Below are 19,380 nucleotides of genomic sequence, written 5' to 3'. Positions count from 1 at the left end.
TGTTAAGATGGTGTCGGACAAAATGGCAGCAAACTGAAATGGATTAAAACTACTGGATGAATCTGCTCAATTCTTATTCCACGAATGTATTAACTCATTCACTCCCAACCATTTTCACTGAAGTGTTTTCCTGGATTTTGACTGATTTTTCAAGGCCCGCGAAATATTATGTTCTATTGCTATAAAAATATGGAACATACCAAAAGAGAGATTAGAGTCTCTTCTTTTATCAGGTAAAAAAGTATATTCCTATCTGTTTCCGCTGTGCAGCAATTAGCAATAGAACATAGCTAAGTTTAATCGTTTTTCATAATTCTGCTTAGAATTGTGGGGAAATCAGCTTGTTTTAACATGGCCTTGTTGATCTCTTATACTCTGCTGCCACTCAACCATTTTCTGCAGTAGAAAGACTGCATCAAAGCCTTCTCTATGCTCTGGCATAAAAAAAAAACCAACAAAAAAATGTATAAATACGTCTTTGGGACACTTAAAACATATAAAATATGACGTATTTATACGTTTTTGGGAGCTAATGAGTTAATAATCATGTTTAGTTGGGCCAAGCTTATTGTATGTAATGCAAACAACAAGTTAGCTAAAATTAAAATTCAGAAGATGCTTATGTTAATGAAATAAAATAAAAAACAAAATGTTTATTCTTTTTTTTTTTTAAAGAAAGCTCACTTACATTTCTAAGAGTATAACTAAACCTATAATTAAAGCGAAAATGTCATTCATTTCCATCTATGTCAGTATCATTACATCAGCTGTCGGGGTTCATTTTAAATCTATTTATAGAGTATTTCGGTATTGCAAGACATCCATACAAAAGAGGGAATGAAGCCTACCACTAATTTGGTACATTTGCTAAGTTTGTCTCTGACTATCCAAGCAGAAAGATGGCGACCAAACATGTCAGCCTTCTGTAAGGCGCTGCACAACCTTTAATATAAATATTAGTCGCATAATTATATATACTGTATATTTAAAAAAAATGTCCGATGTGATTTTTTTTTATTTGTATTTTTTTAAAACACTTTTTGCATATTATTGAAATAGATTTTTAAAATTAATGAATATTGAAAAAAATTGTGTACACTGTCCCTTTAATGCCTTAAAAATAAATCTTGTATTAAAAAAACAACACAAGAATACTAAAGCAAATACTAAAACTAATAGACTAGACTAAAACAAAGCACTTAAAAAAAATAACAGATTGAACTGAATGTTTAAAAAACTGAAGTCAAAATGAAATAAAAACAACCCAAAAAGTTTGCCTTGAGTCAACCTTTATTTGCTTCTATGCAGGTAGTTAAAATTTCTGCGTGATAAAGTGACTCACCCGGCTGTTTTTTTTTATTTTTTATTGATGGACCTCCAAACATGCATCCAGTCATCATCATAGTATTCTAATTCTGAATCTGCAAGGCATATTAATATATAAAGTTAATATTTAATTTTTGAGGGCGGCACGGTGGTTCTGTGGTTAGCACGTCCGCCTGCCAGATCTGCCAGGACGCAAGATCGAGTCCAGGCTCCGGCCTTCCTGGGTGGAGTTTGCATGTTCTCCCCGTGCCCGCGTGGGTCTTCTCCGGGTACTCCGGTCTCCTCCCACATTCCAAAGACATCCATGGCAGGTTAATTGGGTGCTCCGAATTGTCCCTAGGTGTGCGTGTGAGTGTGGATGGTTGTTCGTCTCTGTGTGCCCTGCGATTGGCTGGCAACCAGTTCGGGGTGTCCCCCGCCTACTGCCCAAAACCAGCTGAGATAGGCTCCAGCATCCCCTGCGGCCCTTGTGTGGAGCAAGCGGTTAAGAAAATGGATGGATGTATGGATATATATATATATATATATATATATATATATATATATATATATATATATATATATATTATTCATTTATTATGTTTTTTTCATTTTGGTATGATTTTTACTTTATTATAAATGCTTTTTTATGTTCTTTCTTCTTTTTTTTTCCGACCGTTTTTTACATGTGATTAATGCCCGTAGTCTTTCAATTCCTGCGTGCAACAGCAGCAGACAAGCACGAGTTTTGACGACTGGTCGCGTAGACCATCTGCACAATGGCACTCACGACGCTGTCCCGCGCACTGAGCGAGGTGTCGTCCGAGTCCATCAGTTGAAAGTGTGCAGAACACTGCACAAACTTCTGAAACAAACTCTGCGTGATTTTCAAAGAGACTGCGGAGCAGATGCGGACGAGCTCGTCTTGGGCGACGTATTCCGGACTCAGGCACGCGATCGAAGTCAGGGCGGTGATCAGCATCCTGCCGATCTCCTCGCTTGCAACCATCGATCTTTCTGCCAAAGTTGCGCTGATGGATCTCTCGTTGGCAGGTGGCTCCAGATCCTGCAGAAGGATGCGCAGAGCCGATTCGACCGTCTTCCGCACCAGGGACACAAGACTGCCGTTTAACAGCGGGTAGAAAAACAGTTTTTGTGTCACGGTCATCTCGGTGCCGTCCAGCAATGTTAGCAGCTCATTACGCAGCTGGCAGAGGAAGGTCTTAGTGTCGCGTTCAGCTTGGGGCCACAGTGCTGACAGGTACCTGTGGAGGCCTTGCAGTGTTACCTTCGGAAGACAAAAATGGTAAATGAGTGACGGAATTGTTGCACGCGGTTCATTTGGCGCAGCAAATATTTCCCTTACCTTCCTCTCGAGCAATCGCGAAAGTCGTTGCTCTTCGTGTACTTCCCAGGTGACTTCTCTATGCAGCTTATTCAGGCGTAAGATCCTTGAAATTGCCCAGATCTGGACACATGTCAAATACATTTATGGATACATTTCAAGCAGTAGAGTAAAGAGCATCTCAATACATTGAACTATCACAGAAAGGTTCACTTATTTAAGTCATATACTGTGTTATATACATTAATCACATTAAAGTTGGGGAGGAATTTGCCTTCTGAAAAGTATGTTAGTTTCCAGTGTAAATATCCTAATTTCTTGATATTGTGACTTCCTGCTTTCATATTAAGGGAGGCGGGGCTTTCACCAGGAGAACGCCTTCCAGTTTTTCCGGAGAGGAGAGCGCGCCCTCTGTCGGCGAAAGGCAATACCTGAATTTCCTGTGGCATATTGTCACAGACTCGTAGTGGATACAAAACTTGACCAGGAACTCCTAAACCGCCTGTAAGTCTGTGTTTTTTTTTCTACATATATAACCTTGTGTTAATGTTTCTGTAGTAAACCACTTAGCATGCTAGCTAAATATGTATAATATATATGCCACAGGGAATTCAGGTATTGCCTTTAGCAGACAGAGGGCGCGCTCTCCTCTCTCCTCTCCGGAAAAGCTGGAAAGCGTTCTCCTGGTTAAAGCCCCGCCCCAAACCCCGCGCCCGCCCCTCCACGTTAAAACACTGCCAATAAGTTGAAACTGAAAAAGAGAGAAGTGAATCTGAAACGCAGCGAGTTCAAACTTGAAAAACGTGAAACTCGGAAAAAAAGAGAAAGCGTAAAAAAAAAAAAAAAAAATCTACAGATTAGCATTGAAACAGACATAATACAAAAAAATATGGTTAAAGAAAATAAGTGTTTTTTCAATGTGTGTATTTTATTTTTCAATAAAACATTTCACAATGCCAATACTTGTTTCAATGCCAATTGCAGCTTTTTCCACAGTGACAATTTTTTTTTTTCAATACCAAATCTTATTGTCAGTGTTGTGGTTCCATACTGCTTAGGTGTTGTTTACATTCTTCCGTACTCACCACGTAAAAGATATAAAACATTCTGGCATCCACGTTCGTGCGCATATCTTGGTACCTATCAGATTTACACAAATAGTTATTTCCACATGCAGCCAATTAGGAAAAAAATAAATAAAAATCATATCAGTATTCCCTTATTTATCGCGAGTAATGTTCCAAAAACTACCTGTGATAATGGAAATCTGTATTAATGATTAAAAAAAAAAAAAAAAAAATCCTGTTAATTATATATAATTTTTTTTGTTTGTTATATATGGTTTTATTTTTTCGTTTTGGTATGATTTTTACTTTTATAAATGCTTTTTCATTCATCACATGTTCTTTTTACATTTACATTTATTTTTTCCATTAAAGGTATGTTGTTGTTGTTTTTTTATTTACTTATTACAGTATACAGCACAGTATATTTTTTAATTTATTATGTTTTTTCGTTTTGGTATGATTTTTAGTTTATTTATGAATGCCTTTTTCATTCATCATTTATGGTTTTTTTTTGTTTTTTTTCATTTACAGTCATTTTTTTTCCCATTAAAAGTTTTTATTTATTTATTTATTTATTTTTACTTGTTATACAGCACAGTATATATTATCTATCTCCAGAATGCAATGTCTTATTTATCGCGGGTAATACGTTCCAAAAACTACCTGTGATAATGGAAATCTGCATTAATGATTAAAAAAAGAAAGAAAGAAAGAAAAAGAAAAAATCCTGTTAATTATATACATATATATTTTGTTTGTTATATATGGTTTTATTTTTTCGTTTTGGTATGATTTTTACTTTTATAAATGCTTTTTCATTCATCACATGTTCTTTTTACATTTACATTATTTTTTTCCAATAAAAGTATGTTATTTTTTTATTTACTTATTACAGCATACAGCACATTATATATATTTTTTTATTATATATTTTTTCGTTTTGGTATGATTTTTAATTTATTATGAATGCTTTTTCATTCATCATTTAGGGTTTTTTTTTCATTTACAGTCATTTTTTTCCCATTAAAAGTTTGTATTTATTTATGTATTTATTTATTTATGTATTTATTTATTTTTATTTATTTATTTATTTACTTGTTATACAGCACAGCATATATTATCTATCTCCAGAATGCACCGTTGATCGTGCCGAATCCACAGATACCCGGATGTCCCCGGTCGGACGTAGGATTCGATAGAGAAAAAAATAAACAAACCAAAACTCATGCTGTAAAAAGAAATCCGCGAAACATCGAGGCTGCGAAAGATGAACCCGCAATAAACAAGGGCACACTGTATATAGGCTATTCCTTGACCACTTTGTACTCACTCTCGTTGGAAGCTCCTTCTCTTCAGCAACCACATCTTCATGTCTTTTAGCGAGAGACATGGCGGAACTCGATTTTCCTTGGCCAAGAGTACATATTGCCTCATGAACGCCTTCTGTATAGTATAACGCAAACACAAAACATGCTGTGGAGAAGCTACACCAAGACAGAATATTATATATCATTTAAAAAATCCTTTACCTCTGCATTGTACATGCGTTGCTCATGCTCAGACCAAAACATGATCTCGATGAGTTTTTCAAGCAGGTTGTAAGCATCAGCGTTTATGTAAGATCTTGGGACAAAGAAAAATAGATTTTAGAATTTAGTAGCAAACATTAAATTATAGCCTCCTGTGAGATATATATTGTCCTACTCCTTTTGGACATGTAAACAATTTCTAACGATTGTTATGATTTTTATTTTTTATTTTCTTTCTTTCTCTTAATTTTTACTTGCCATTTGTTTATGTTTATATGTTATGTTTACATGTTCAATAAACTTCAAACTTCAACTTCAACATATAAATACATCATTAACTTAGCTGATTTTTTGACGTTTTTATGTTATATATTCCCCACCCAAAATCGACAAATGTCTGTTTTTTAAAAAGTTTGCATACCTGATCGAGGCGAGATTTCCCATTTTTGAAGTCACGATTTGCGCGCGTTTCTGCTGGTCTTTGAATTGTTTGCGTTTGTAAGCAGTGTGAAGTTCTTTCCATTATGTGTACTCTCTCTATAAAGTCAGAAGATATAACCCGCGAAGGCTCTTTCATCACTTTGATCTTCATTTCGCTCTTTCATCGACAGTAACTGCCCACGTGACGTCACTGACACGCCACTTTTCCTTTCGTCGACAACTGAAGATTTTTTTTTTTTTTTTTTTTGAAGATTTCAAGTTAGATCAAGCACAATTCCAACATTTTTTTTTAGCGGGTTATCATGAATGAAGTTTTCTATAACTATATTCACATTTAAAAAAAAACAAAAAAACACTAGGCCTATTATATTTTTTTGCCATATCGTTATCTTAACACGACACTAACGTTGCATCAAAAGTGGAACAGCACCTTTAGATCAACACTTATTAGGACAGAATTTACATTAACATTATCGGACAGTATTAAAATGTAAACACTGCCCAATGTACCTCGTTGTAAAAAGGAATACACGTTGCGTGGTTCCAACGTTTCCTTTCTTGTAAAGTTACCGTTAGCGCTAATAGCTGAATTCCGTGCATACCCTTTCAAAATTAAAGCACATGCTTAAAACGGGAAGCCAAATTTCCTCATCACTGGAATGAATGTCGAAGGGCATATACATAATGATATAACACCCTGGGAAGATGAAATGTCTATAATGTTTTTTTTAAAACAAGTTGTCACCACAGAGCCTATGAAGAAGACAATAGCCGATGTTTAGGTTTCATTCAGGTTTAACATTTGCACAAATAAGACACCAACCATAAAGATTTATTTTTCTTTACTTCAAACAATTGTGTCATCAACCCACTATTTTGTTTTGTAATATGTGTGTGAAGTCTTTGTAGATGGAAATGAAGGTTGGCTTTTAGGCAGCCAATGACTGGGCGTGAGCTGTGGCCGATAGCAGGTTTTAAATGTATGTACATTCTCTCACCACTTGTGGGAATAAAGCGACAGAAGAGCATAAGCAACTGTGTCGTGCTTTTGCCACACATGAGGGTGTTATATGTTGGTTTATTGCCTGTTTTCTAACCAGGAATTATAAAATACGATTTTTTAAACACGTCAGTGTCCAAATTATGCTCTAATTCTGGCTTGATTTAAATCAGGGACAGATATTCAACATGTCTTAAGGTGTCCATCTTCAGTTACACTTGTCGTACAATAGCAGACCACCGGCATGTTTTTTGTGAGTTTGTTTGGTGCGCTGGTGCTTTCACAAGAGCACGTGCCTGACGTCTTTTCAATTTATGACCTGCACTGCGTTTCAATTGCAGCTCAGCAGCACTGTCACTTGATGCATCGAACGATGCATTGCTCTGTAATCGTATTATATGCTCAGTGGCCACATCATAAGGTACACCTGCTTGAGATCTTTTGTAACAAATTCTGCTTTTACAAGAATCAAAATGCTCAGATTTGAAGCTGTTACTGGAACAAAACAATGATAGCTTTGATGTTGAGTTTGTTGTTTACATGGCAAAGGCAGGGTCACTCCCCTCAAGCTGCCTTTAATGCTTTAATGGCCAATCATTTAAAACTGTAAAAGCCCGTTTGCTTCCTCAGCATGTTTCCCTCCTTCCTCTCTCTCAGGCATATTCGTTACTTTCTTGCATCCTCTGCATAGCCCTCCTCCTCCTCCTCCTCTTCCTCTGTCTTCAATCATCCCCTCCGTCTCATTTCTGCCTTACCCCCCTTATCTCTATGCTCCACTAATCACTCCCTCCACTACCATCACTCTCTGGCTAGTTATCCCTTCTCAACAACTCCCTGCTGAATCTTTTTGACTGTTCCATCAGAGGAGATGAACCGTTGGATGTTTTTCCCAATGTTGTGTTTATTCTACAAAGTGATCTAAAATATCTTAATAAGGGGATTATTTTCTCTATGTCAGAGAAGCCCAGACTTCCTTGTCCTCAGCCACTTCGTCTCGCTCTTCCAGGAAGCTCCTGAAGCGTTCACAGACACATATTGCTCTATTTTTATGACTAGCATATAAATTCTGCGTGCACATCGTGCAACGCAGAGGCAGGTTAGACCCGATGTTGGTAAAAGGCCAGCGGATCTAACGAAGGAGGGCTGCGCCACTGAAAGTGAGGTCACAGCTGACTTCAGTCATGGCCAATAAAAATGTGTGAATTGCGAATAATAAAATTAAAAAGTATTAGTTCAATAAACAATTTATAGATGCTGTACAATTAATTTTGTAGTTTTGTTATCTCTTTGAGAGCTTTCGACAGCAATTGGCGTCAACGAGAACACTAATGAGGAGCGGCATCATTGTCAATTGCCGTCAATTGTGTTTATTTATTTATTTTGGATTGCAATGGGCGGAGAAAAGTCTTGGGCAGCTGTGGTTTCAAAATTAGCTGAAAAAAACTGACTATGGTGAGCAGATGGCAGCAATTTATCTTTTTTGGATGAGTTTGGGTTATAAAAGCAACGCTTACTCATAAAAACATGGCGGAGCTTAAGAAATACGTTTCTTGCACGTTGTGACTGGGCAACATAAAAAAAAGAGAATTGTTATTAGTAGTAGTAATAGTAGTATAAAAGCCACTGTTGCCATAAAACATATATTTTCACAAAAAGCTTGTTTTCAGCTATTTTTGGTTCAAAATTGGTGATTTTGATGAAACCAACACGAAATGCTGATTACTAAAAAAAATAAAAATAAATAAAAAAAAAAAGGCACAGAAAAGAAGGAATAAGATTTAAACGAACTTTTTTTGTGGTGGACTGCCAAATATTTCATTTGATAGTTTCTATGTTTACATAGTCATGAAACAATGTGCACCTTGAAAGATCAGTCAGAATGCTCGAAATTGGCTCGCATTCAGGGGTTCCTTTTTTAAATGGATGACATTCAAAGAGCTGTTAGATGAATTAAAAACGTAATTTATGTAGAGAAAGCTCTGATAAAAACTTAGTCAAGCATATATGCCACTTATAGCAAGACATAATTCTTATCAAAAACCACCAATCTCTAAATTTATCGTGTGAACAGTTTGTTTTAATAGGCTATGGGAAAAAAATATTGATGTGCTTGGATGTCATGTACATGCATACAATCTGCAACATGATGTGTACCTGGACACACACATTTTACTTTGCATTTAAAACAAAACAAAAAAAACATGAATGGCAGTTGTGCTTGCAAAGATTCCTTCCTCCAGTCCGTCCGGTTGCCTCTCAGAGGAAGTCTTTGGCCAGAGCTTCTCCAAAGTTGGGCGCGGCCATGAGAATGGCGATGGTGCAGATGATGTTGAAGACGCTGAATCCGACCAGACAAAGGCGGTCGATGACGGCCGCGGCGAACTGCCACTGCTCGGCCAGACTGAGCTGCCGGTCCTGCTCGCGGACCCGTTCGACCAAGAACTGCACTTCTGTGAGAAGCGCCTGAAGCTGGTTGTCCACTGCCCTGCTTCCACTGAGACCACTGTGGGCGTTGGAGGTGGCATCCCTCCCTGAGCCCGTCCCAGCTTCTAATCCACACGGCCCTGTTGTCGACTCAGGGCTTAGCAACAATGGCGTTTCCTGCGATTTGCCAGATGAAAGGTGTTGATGACTCGGCATATCTCCCCCTCCGTCTGATCCTTCTCCATCTTCGCCTGCTGCTCCGAAGGATCCTCTCATTTGACTGTGACTCGGAGCTTCCACTTCTGCTGTGGACGAAAAGGCCTGGAACCCCATATAGGGCAGATGACCGTTGGGTTGAGGATGCAGATTGGGGCCGGGATCTCTGCGGATGGGATGCGGGAGAATGATGGCTTGGGAGATGCACCCGTTTGCTGGCGAGTGGTGGAGCTGAGCCAGGCTGGCTCTCAGGGAGGCGAGGCTCTGGGGGAGGATGGAGGTCAGCTGGGTGGTGGTGGTGGTGGTGGCGGGTGAGGACAGGGTCTTGCTCTGAGCGTCTGCTTGGCTGTTGTGAAGATCTTGTTCGGCTCCCTCACCTGGACGTTTCATCCGGAGAAACCAAGGGACCCACTGCAGCAGAATCAGGTTGACCTGTCAAACAACGACAAAAGAATAAGCGAGCACTTTCTTCCTTGGCAGAGGTAACAACATGAAGGATCCAACTCACCCAATGTGGAATTTGTCCATTGTTGGGGTTGTGGTGATGGAACTGAAGGACAATGACCGTAGCCACCACGGACATCCCAACAATCACCATGGTGCTGGCAAAATACTGACCTGAGACAAACATGGTGAATATCTTGCCTGAAAATCTATGAACACCAAACTGCACAAAAATATAAAGAAATTCACCTATGAGTGGTATAGAATCTGAAGTGGCGGGCATGATCTCAGCAACCATCAACATGAAGACTGTCAGAGAAAGTAGAACGGTAATGCCTGGAAAAATGAGATAAAAATAATCATCTTTAAATAGAAGAGTCAATGTAGACGCGTTCCTTCAAGTAGGAGTTGAAACCTTTATCATGTCGGATGAGCTGACAGCACACCTCCCTCGACTTCATTTCAGAAAAGTGTCAAAGGATGAACTCTGCATGTGTTCAGCATTTTTGACTTGTTGCAGCAGTTTCTGTGAAATAAGCTGACGTATTTAAGGGAGCATGTTATGGAAAATTCGCTTTTTATTGCTTGTGTACTGATAGTTGAAACTCTGGAGACAAATGTCATGTGGATGAATATAGCAGAAGTGTCACTTCTGTTAAGCTGGTTTTCGGGTGGCCGTGGCTCAATTCCGTTGAATAGAAACTTAAGTGTCCTTGGTGAAGACAGTGAACTGTAGTCTGCTCCCAGTGTGCATTGCACTGCCCATTGATTGATATGTGAATGTGAGACTTTGTAACGTGTTTTGGCACTAATACTGCAAACACCATTACTGTTTGTTTTTAGTTAGCTTAGCTTCTACTTCCTGTTTTTGTTCTATTGCCATTTGCTTGATAGGACTCTTAGCTGGTAATGCAGCTTTTTCGTGAACAAAAGTCTTTTGATTCGGATCTTTTAAGACTGGCTTGACTCGTTTTCTAAATGTTCTGTTTAGTAAACCATTAAGACTGTTTGGAGAACGTTCGGAAACACTTTTTCGAAACAGTCTTAATGGTTTTCTAAACAGAAAGACTGTTCATGGAACCATTAAGACTGTTTAGAGAAAGTATTTCCTCAACCTTCTCTGTGTAGAGAACCGTTAAGACTGTTTAGAGCATGTTTAGATAACACCTTCTCTAAACAGTCTTACTGTTTCGACTTATTGTTCTCTGTGTAGAAAACCGTTAAGACTGTTTAAGAAGGTTTAGGAAACACTTTCTCTAAAGAGTCTTAATGGTTCTTTTAATAGTTTGTTTAGAGAACCATTAAGACTGTTTAGAGAATGTTTGCGTAATACTTTCTCTAAACAGTCTTAAGGTTTCTCTAAACAGTCTTACTGTTTCGACTTATTGTTCTCTGTGTAGAGAACTGTTAAGACTGTTTAAGAAGGTTTAGGAAACACTTTCTCTAAAGAGTCTTAATGGTTCTTTAAACAGTTTGTTTAGAGAACCATTAAGACTGTTTAGAGAATGTTTGCGTAATACTTTCTCTAAACAGTCTTAAGGTTTCTCTAAACAGTCTTACTGTTTCGACTTATTGTTCTCTGTGTAGAGAACTGTTAAGACTCTTTAAGAAGGTTTAGGAAACACTTTCTCTAAAGAGTCTTAATGGTTCTTTAAACAGTTTGTTTAGAGAACCATTAAGACTGTTTAGAGAATGTTTGGGTAACACTTTCTCTAAACAGTCTTAAGGGTTCTCTAAACAGTCTTACTGTTTAGACTTACTGTTCTCTGTGTCGAAAACCGTTAAGACTGTTTAAGAAGGTTTAGGAAACACTTTCTCTCAACAGTCTTAATGGTTCTCTAAACAGTCTTAATGGTCTTTTGACATTTTTAACATGTTCAAAATTTCCTTGTGACAAGAAAGAAGACGAGAGACCTTGAACGAACCCGCACGTGAAATCAATGTTCGTTAGTGTCGAAAATGTTCACTCCACAATGGCATATGAGCTATAGCTGCTGTATGCTTATCGCTTGTGATCAAAAGGTAGATTGTTTTATGTGTTATGTATGAAATTCTGTTTTGAGAGTCATTCAAATCAAAGTGACACCAATGTCTTGGCGTTGAACTTAGAGGCACCACTCAACTGTACTTGGTATTCTGTGCTTGATTTTTTAAATTCTGCTAACATACTGACAACACTCCTTCCTTTTTTCCCCACTCTCATCTTTCCTCTTGTCTGTTCTTGCTCTCCCACTCAGTCCCATCGCAATTCTTCCTATAGCGTCTCCGAAGCTTGACAGAAAATATTCCCCGTCATGTTGACAGAGCGAGACTGCAGAAGAACCACTAGAGTGTTGAATATGCAGACGGGCGCGCGCGTATTTCAACTTGTATCCCAAACGCGCTTTCTCATATTCGCGTCTCCTCACCCAAGCTGATCTTCTCCCCAGAGTTGGCCGGGAGCAGGAAGACCAGCAGCGTCATGGACGAGAGGAGCACGCAGGGAATGAGAAGGTTGAGAGCGTAGTAGAGGGTCCGTCGGCGTAGGGTGACCACGAAGGTCACATCCGGGTAAGGTTCTGCGCAACACTCGTAGAAAACCTCATGGCGAGCGCCGGGCACCTCTGAGGAAGAAATAGGGACACAGATGATGAGAGTAGGACAATGAAACAAAACAATACTGTGGAAGTGCTCCTCAGTTTATGATGGTTCTTGTATGTGATTCTAGAAGTTGGCCACTGGTTTAACAAAGATTCAAAACATAAATCACAGTTGCACAATGTGGCGATGCCACAAAATATAGCCAATCGAAGCCAGGCGAAAAATTCTTTTCCAGGTTATAAACGAGTACCTGGACACAGTCGGCCACCAAGTCATAAGAGTACTTAACCGTATTTATAATTTCATCTGTGGATGAAATAGTGAAGCTTTTGATAAATATATATGCGAGCATCATGGGTACGTACCACACCGGTTACACCGGTTTACCTTTATTCTTTCCCATCTCCTCTTTCTGTTGCAACCGTCGTCTTCCTTTACTGACGCTCCATCTTTTTATGGATTAAAAAAGTGATACAATACGTATTGTATGAGGAGGAGAAGACGGTACAATCTTGCACAGTTCACATCGCAAGGAGTCCTCATGCTAATTCGCCCAAAGTGTGGGGGTGAGTGGCCATCTGTCATCAAGCATCACCTTGTGTGCGGCTGCCTTTAGCGCCATCAGGTGCATTTTGACTGTCGTCTCTCATGTAAGTTTTAATTCAATTGTATCTCTTGGTTTTCTCAGAGTGCTTTTTTTTTTGCCTACAAAGGATTAACAATTTTTCTCTTAACACTGTTGTTAAGTGATAGACTACGGTGCGTTCTGATTTATGTTGAAATTCAGGTTACGTCGTCACCATAGGAACTGAAGCAAAACCAAGGCCCTCCTGTGTAGGTTGTTACATTATGAGCTGCAGGAGAGCTAATAACAAATTTTAGAATATAAATTAGATGGGGAAAAATTTCTCATGGGGGAGCAACTTTCTTGGTGCAAATATACTGTATATATTGTATCGTGAAAAAGTGGAGGATGTCCAGTGGGATACTTCCTCTACAAACATGCACTTCAAATTATCCATTCCATTTAAATAATGAGGCACATTCCAGTAATATTTTAATTTGTGATCAATGCAAGTAGTTTATTGCTGTTAACTAACATGCATTCAAACTGCAAATGCAATATATCTTATTTGTTCCAAACATATTTTTCACCAGGTTTGTATAATAATTGTATTTCCTAATAATCATACAGTACTGTGCAAACTAAGATGTTATATTGCAATGCACATCTGCCATAGTCCAACCGCATCCGTTTCTTAACATCAAGATAACTGATGCGAAAATATTCTTTGCTGTTTTATAATATAAAAACAACAACGGAATTAATGCCCCAAGACTTTTGCACACTACGGTAACTCACAACAACAACTCTTAATGAGGCATGAAAGGTTCATTTTGAACACCCACTTCTGTTACCAAACATGTTTTTTTTTGTTTTCTATGTTTTTTGTTTGTTTTTTGTTTTTTGTTTTTTAATCCATCCAGGATATAAACAGTCAGCCTCACCCAGTAAGTCCCACTCTCCATTGGGCATGTATCCCGACACATCTGCCTCCTTCATCTGGATGTCCAGCAGCCAGCCGTCAAATGTCCAGGAGCCAAACTTCAGCTCGCATCGCTGAATATCAAAGGGAAACCAGCGCACGTCCACGTTACAGGTGCTGATAAAAATTCCTTACAAACAAAAGAGGAGTGTCAGTGTTCCAGTGGCATTACAGTGGCATTTTTCAAATAGTCAAGTCAACTTTATTTATATCGCACCTTATCAAAAAAATAAAAATAAAAAATTAAAAGTGCTTTACAAAAATAAAAAAAATAAATACAAAATATCTAAAATATATAGAATATAAAAATAAACATAACAAAATAATAATAAATAAATAAATAATGGCAACTCACCTGGAGGTAAATACTCACAGAAACCACTGGAGTTTACCAGCACGTTGGTCTTAAAGGTGCCATCAAACTTGTCGTGAGCACTGCAGTAGAGTGACAATGATGAGTGTGTGTGTGTGTGTGTATTCATCACTTTCGAGACATATGGAAACAGATTCCATTGTTGATGCTCAACCGACATTACAGAACGCAAAGCAGTGTGAGTGTGAGTGACATACCGTACCTATTATAAAGCAATATGTCAGGCGTCCATACTTGATCCGCAGTGAAGCGAAGGTTTTTAACTCCAGGGTACTCGGACTGATTCCACTGCAAGTAGTGATCATACCACTGCTGGGAGGGGCACCAATATACATTTTATTGACGATTAATCTGGTGCTCAGCTCAGCATAACAAGCATAAATTATACAGCAGCCATGTGTATTAAATTATTCAATTCTGCATTTCTGTTGCACCTATTCTTGCCATCTGTTGCTATGTGGGCTTGTCTATTTATAAACAGCTATAATAACAGATTATTAATTAATCACTCACCATCTGCAGCCAGATATTTGTGGTGAGGATCTGGTTCTTTTCATCCTTGAAAAATGCAACAGTACATGGAAAAACAAACAAACAATTTAATCTGTGAATTGATTAATTCATATTTAATAGACACATTCCAGACACTTTTATTAAAGAATTGTTCAACCTTGGTGGGGCCTACTGGGTACCATTGTACAGTTGTTGGTTATTGATAACTTTAATTAGAGTAGCTGGTGTAAACAAAGCTATTATGAAGTTGAACTAAAAGTAAGAGTGCATCCTGTAAAATTATAATTCTCTATATTTCGTCACCATCAGGTAGCACGTCTTAACAAGAAAATGCCATCAAAGGAAACGTTTGAAGGAAAAAGACAGGAGTGTCCCTGCGAGAGAAGTCCCAGAGAGGGAAAACCATGGCAAGTTGCATATTGACAAAAAAGAAACAGGGCCTAAGTCACCTCATATCATATTTTTCAAAATAGGGGAGATTTTATTATGACAATAATTTAAATTATTACAATAATAGTTACTTTGTTTATTTTATTGTAACACTTATTTGTATCAGTGTACTTTACTTTTAAAACTTTCTTTAATTTTAAATAAATAGTATGAATACTAGACTATAAAAATAAAGATGATATAATATTATGATGATGACATAAGTACTTTAATTTCGTTCTTAGTTTTTTTTTAAATAAAATCTGTATAGACCTATAATTATAAAAAAATGAACATAAATTATTATTATTATTATTATTATTATTATTATTATTATTATTATTATTATTATTATTATTATTATTATTATTAATTTATTGATTTTTACTTATCATTGAGGTAGATGATATGATAAGGAATATATACAGTGCCTTGCGAAAGTATTAGCCCCTAGAACTTTTTGCTTTTTGCCACATTTCAGGCTTCAAACAAAGACATAAAATTGTTATAATAAAAGAATCAACACTCACAATCGTGAAGTGGAACAAGATCTATACGGTATTTTTTAAACCTTTTTTTTTTTTTTAACAAATACTGTAAATAATTGAAAAGTAGGGTGTATGAAATTATTCACCCCCTTTTCTCTCAGTGCAGACAAGTCACTCCATGCAGAGGTTCCCTGATTTCTGAATGAACCAATCTTGACCTAAATGACTGATGATGATAAATAGAGCCATGTGTATGAACATATGCAGTATCATATCATATGTACATATTTCACAGGAATGCAGATTTTGGTCTAGATCAATAGTCTGTGTTTTTTAAAGTGGAGTTCAGGCCTGCCTCACCGAGTGATTTGGGTGAACTGGACAATACTGGACAATGGAAAATAACACTCATGGAAGTTTTTTGCATGTCAGATGAAGTCTTTAACTGGATAGTATTTAACTGGACATGATTTGTGTTGTGCTGTTTGTGTGGATTTGCCTACCACATCCATGACTTGCATTAGAGTGATGGAGAAGTGGACGGTGAGGCTGTGGGAGTCATTGGCCACGGGCCTCTCCATGGGATTATAATCTCTCAGCAGCTCCCTGAGCAAAAAACGTTGATGGGGACCCTGCGTTGTCTCTTTGTGGGTCCACAGAAGGGAGACAAGTACAGATGGAGAATTTGGAAAGGACAAAAGAGGAGAGGAGAACCATGAACAAGAGAACGCTGTGTCAGAAGAACGCAAAAGACTAATAGAACCTCGCTACTTCTAATCAATTACAATCCCTGATTGATCACCGGCCGACACACAAGCTGTTCCTGCTTGTTGTAAAGATGGCCGCTTCGTTTCAGGCGCGGAAAGTGCGGCTGTTAAACGTGGAGATAACCGGGTCACACAGCATTCACTGGAATATGAGCTTTCACTCCGCGGACCATAACTCCAGATGAGGAGGCTTCGATTGGGTGATTTCTCAAGAGGGTAATTACACTGATGTGGACACAACGATCATTTAAGAGCCACGGTACACTTTGCATATGGACAAAAGAACTGGTCGACTATATGTCATCCCTGCACCAGTTAACTCTTGGAACAGAAAAAAGATTGACCTCATAGCGTTCCACAAAGTCAGAAGCAGCCCAGAATATCTTTAGAAGTTGAAATAAAGATGCACGAAGTAAAAGTAAAAAACTAGTATCCAGAAGAAGGAATCACTGCCTTATAAACCACCAAGATTGAAACCCGCTACATTTTATTGCAGTCATAAAACTTTAAATTACTCACACTGCAAAAATGACCAAAACAAATTTACCCCTCTTGACTTGTAAATTTTAATCATTCAATTTTAGGGGGAAACAGTGAAGTGAAAGCAAGCAACAAATATTCTTGATAATGTCGATTATGTACAGTATGTGGCCCATGGGTCACACTTGGGTCACTGGCAAACTTCCTCAAATTTTTTAAGCCACACACCCCATTTTTAACCTGATGACAAAGTTGGCAAACACTCTCTTATCTGCACAAATCTTTAAAAAAAAAAAAAGAAGTATAAACAAAGCAGATTATTGCCAATAAAGCCATTATAAAAACCTGAAAATTGAACTCAAATTTTGCCCATGTTGCTAAATAGTTATACACAAGTGTTTTTTTTTATTTTTTTTATTTTTTTTATTTTGTGTCGGTGATTAAAAAATATATCACAAAAAAAAAGTTTAATTGGTATTCCATTACACTTCATATCCACACAGTTTGGGAATCTATGATGCAAAAGATTAGTTATGTGTCAAATTAACACTGTTGCTGTGTGTTGAGAACTTTTAAAAAATAATAATAATTTAATAATGTAATGAATATACTTATTTATCTTCATTGCAGGTGCTGTAATTTACATTTATTATGGCTTTTGGGTATTGTATTGCATTTTGTTTGATGTCATGTTTATTTTCATATTTGGTAGCTGAATGTCCCTTGAGGGTAAAGGATGACTTAAACATCCACTTCACTTCCTGACATCCCAATTGTTGCTATGGTTACAGTATAGTGAGGTATAGACAAAAAACAATAGAAGAGTCAAACTAGCACAAGTACTGTTTGAGAATTGTTTATTATAAAACATAACAGGCCATACAGTGGATATAAAAAGTCTACACACCCCTCTTTTGATTAAAAAAAATTATACCAAGATAAATAATTTCAAAATTGTATTGACCTAACCTGTACAACTTAGTTGGGGAAGTAAAAAACAAACAAACAAACAAACAAACAAACAACTGAGATAATATGTTTGCAAAAGTGTGCACACCCTCTTCTAAATGGGGTGTGGCTGTGATTAGTATTAACAAACCATATTCATATTAAATGAGAGTCAGCACACAACTGCCACTCTTTAAAGTACCTCTGATTAACCCCAAATAAAGTTCAGATGTTCTGGTCGGCTTTTGTTTATTTTTACTTCCTCCCTTGATAAGGTTTTTTTTTTTTTTTTTTTTTTTTTTCTCATTTGAGTTGTACAGGTCACACATTAATGATGGAAAATGTTATGAAACAATTCATCTTGGTGTCTTTTTTTTTTTTATCATGAAAAATGGCATCTAAACATGGGTATTGTTTGTTTTTGCTTTTTAATAACTAGCATATAGCATTTAGCAGAGTATTAAGCTGTTGATTATGGCTATACTGCAAGAGTCCAATGGGTCAAGCCATTTTAAGTAACATTTAATGACCTGTAATCACTGTCTCTTTATTGCAACATGGTTACATCATTACTCTCATGCATTGCTAAGCAATAATGAGATGAATACATCTCAGGCATGACAGCTGTCATTACAAAGCAGCTTCTTGAAGAGCAAAACAAAACATGCACGGTCACACTCGCACAAATACAAACAAAACCACACTTGTTAAGAGGCCAGGCTAGTCAAAGTCACTCACCGGGCAGCTGGGTGGCAAGTGTCAAAAGCCAAAGTGCCGCAGCCTGCAACATGCTGAGTGCATTCCCCTCTTGTATGCACGGAGAAAGAGTGGTAGAAGATGATGGATAGATCCAGATGTGAGGAGAGGTTGAGTGTGAAATGAACAGCAGCGGAGCGAGGGAAGAAGCAGGAGATGAGGTGAGGAGGAGGAGATGAGAGAGAGAGAGAGAGAGAGAGAGAGAGAGAGAGGGTGGGTGAGAGAGAGATGGAGTGAAACAAACACTAGAGGGATGTTCTATTTTACCTGTAGTGTGCCTTACGTTGACAATATACAACATTCATTTGGCACTTTTTTTTTTTTTTTTTTTTTTTTTTAGTCTGTAGCTTTGTTAAGGAAGTTCATCATTTCCCATAATAGTTCAATAGGCCCGTCAGCCTTTTTCTCCCCTCGTTAAGAGGCTATAATCGTAGAGTATTCTATGAAGAAACAAAACCACAACAGGTCACAAAATCACTGGCAGTTTACAGTGCAGTAGGCTACTCGAATTCATCTGGTATCTTTAACCTGTGCAGTTCACAGTAGAGCAATACTGACACCTATTGGATATTACAGCAAGTTAAAAAAAATAAAAATAATAATTAGACACTTTTCACTAGGCAGGCACTACAGGTTTGCGGGACTCCGAGAGGTTCACATAAGTCTGACAATGTTATTTAATGTAAAAATAAAATAATGGAAATCCCCCATTTGTAAATCTATACTGT

The 19,380-nt window shown here is 37.6% G+C and overlaps 2 protein-coding genes across 3 annotated transcripts; both read right to left on the bottom strand.

The window, feature by feature from the left end:
- Nucleotides 1–1,909: 1,909 nt before the first annotated feature.
- On the bottom strand, nt 1,910–6,196 carry LOC144022907 (uncharacterized). The gene is made up of 6 exons (XM_077528103.1): nt 5,668–6,196; nt 5,247–5,340; nt 5,048–5,160; nt 3,736–3,790; nt 2,672–2,773; nt 1,910–2,593 (listed from the first exon to the last, which is right to left on the bottom strand). The coding sequence occupies exons 1-6, from the start codon at nt 5,688–5,690 to the stop codon at nt 2,015–2,017; spliced, it is 966 nt and encodes a 321-aa protein (XP_077384229.1). The 5' UTR covers nt 5,691–6,196; the 3' UTR covers nt 1,910–2,014.
- A 2,586-nt stretch (nt 6,197–8,782) lies between these two features.
- On the bottom strand, nt 8,783–18,774 carry LOC144022905 (neuronal acetylcholine receptor subunit alpha-7-like). Of its 2 annotated transcripts, none has more exons than XM_077528101.1 (10): nt 18,635–18,774; nt 16,205–16,344; nt 14,785–14,829; nt 14,474–14,583; nt 14,254–14,333; nt 13,861–14,028; nt 12,180–12,374; nt 10,021–10,107; nt 9,836–9,945; nt 8,783–9,759 (listed from the first exon to the last, which is right to left on the bottom strand). In XM_077528101.1, exons 1-10 carry the CDS (start codon nt 18,684–18,686, stop codon nt 8,944–8,946), a joined length of 1,803 nt encoding a protein of 600 aa, XP_077384227.1. In that variant the 5' UTR covers nt 18,687–18,774; the 3' UTR covers nt 8,783–8,943. The 2 variants fall into 2 exon arrangements, with proteins under 2 accessions (XP_077384227.1, XP_077384228.1); XM_077528102.1 differs by having other exon boundaries at nt 14,474–14,580.
- Between the last annotated feature and the right edge of the window lie 606 nt (nt 18,775–19,380).

Source organism: Festucalex cinctus, chromosome 7 (assembly GCF_051991245.1).
Source record: "Festucalex cinctus isolate MCC-2025b chromosome 7, RoL_Fcin_1.0, whole genome shotgun sequence".
In the NCBI taxonomy this organism is placed as follows: domain Eukaryota; kingdom Metazoa; phylum Chordata; class Actinopteri; order Syngnathiformes; family Syngnathidae; genus Festucalex; species Festucalex cinctus.
Note: the sequence above shows the minus strand (reverse complement) of the source record. Positions and strands in the feature narration are given on the sequence as shown.

Bases quoted from the DNA above. Each gene is read 5' to 3' on its own strand.
- LOC144022905 (XM_077528101.1), bottom strand. From the start codon at position 18,686: ATGTTGCAGGCTGCGGCACTTTGGCTTTTGACACTTGCCACCCAGCTG. The intron at 14,584-14,784 runs GTGAGTGATTAA...TGCCCCTCCCAG, and splicing joins CAAATATCTGGCTGCAGATG to CAGTGGTATGATCACTACTT. The intron at 9,946-10,020 runs GTGAATTTCTTT...TGTTTGTCTCAG, and splicing joins AGATTCTATACCACTCATAG to GTCAGTATTTTGCCAGCACC.
- LOC144022907 (XM_077528103.1), bottom strand. From the start codon at position 5,690: ATGGGAAATCTCGCCTCGATCAG. The intron at 3,791-5,047 runs GTGAGTACAAAG...TAAATCTGATAG, and splicing joins AGAAGGAGCTTCCAACGAGA to GTACCAAGATATGCGCACGA. The intron at 2,594-2,671 runs GTAAGGGAAATA...TGTCTTCCGAAG, and splicing joins CGCGATTGCTCGAGAGGAAG to GTAACACTGCAAGGCCTCCA.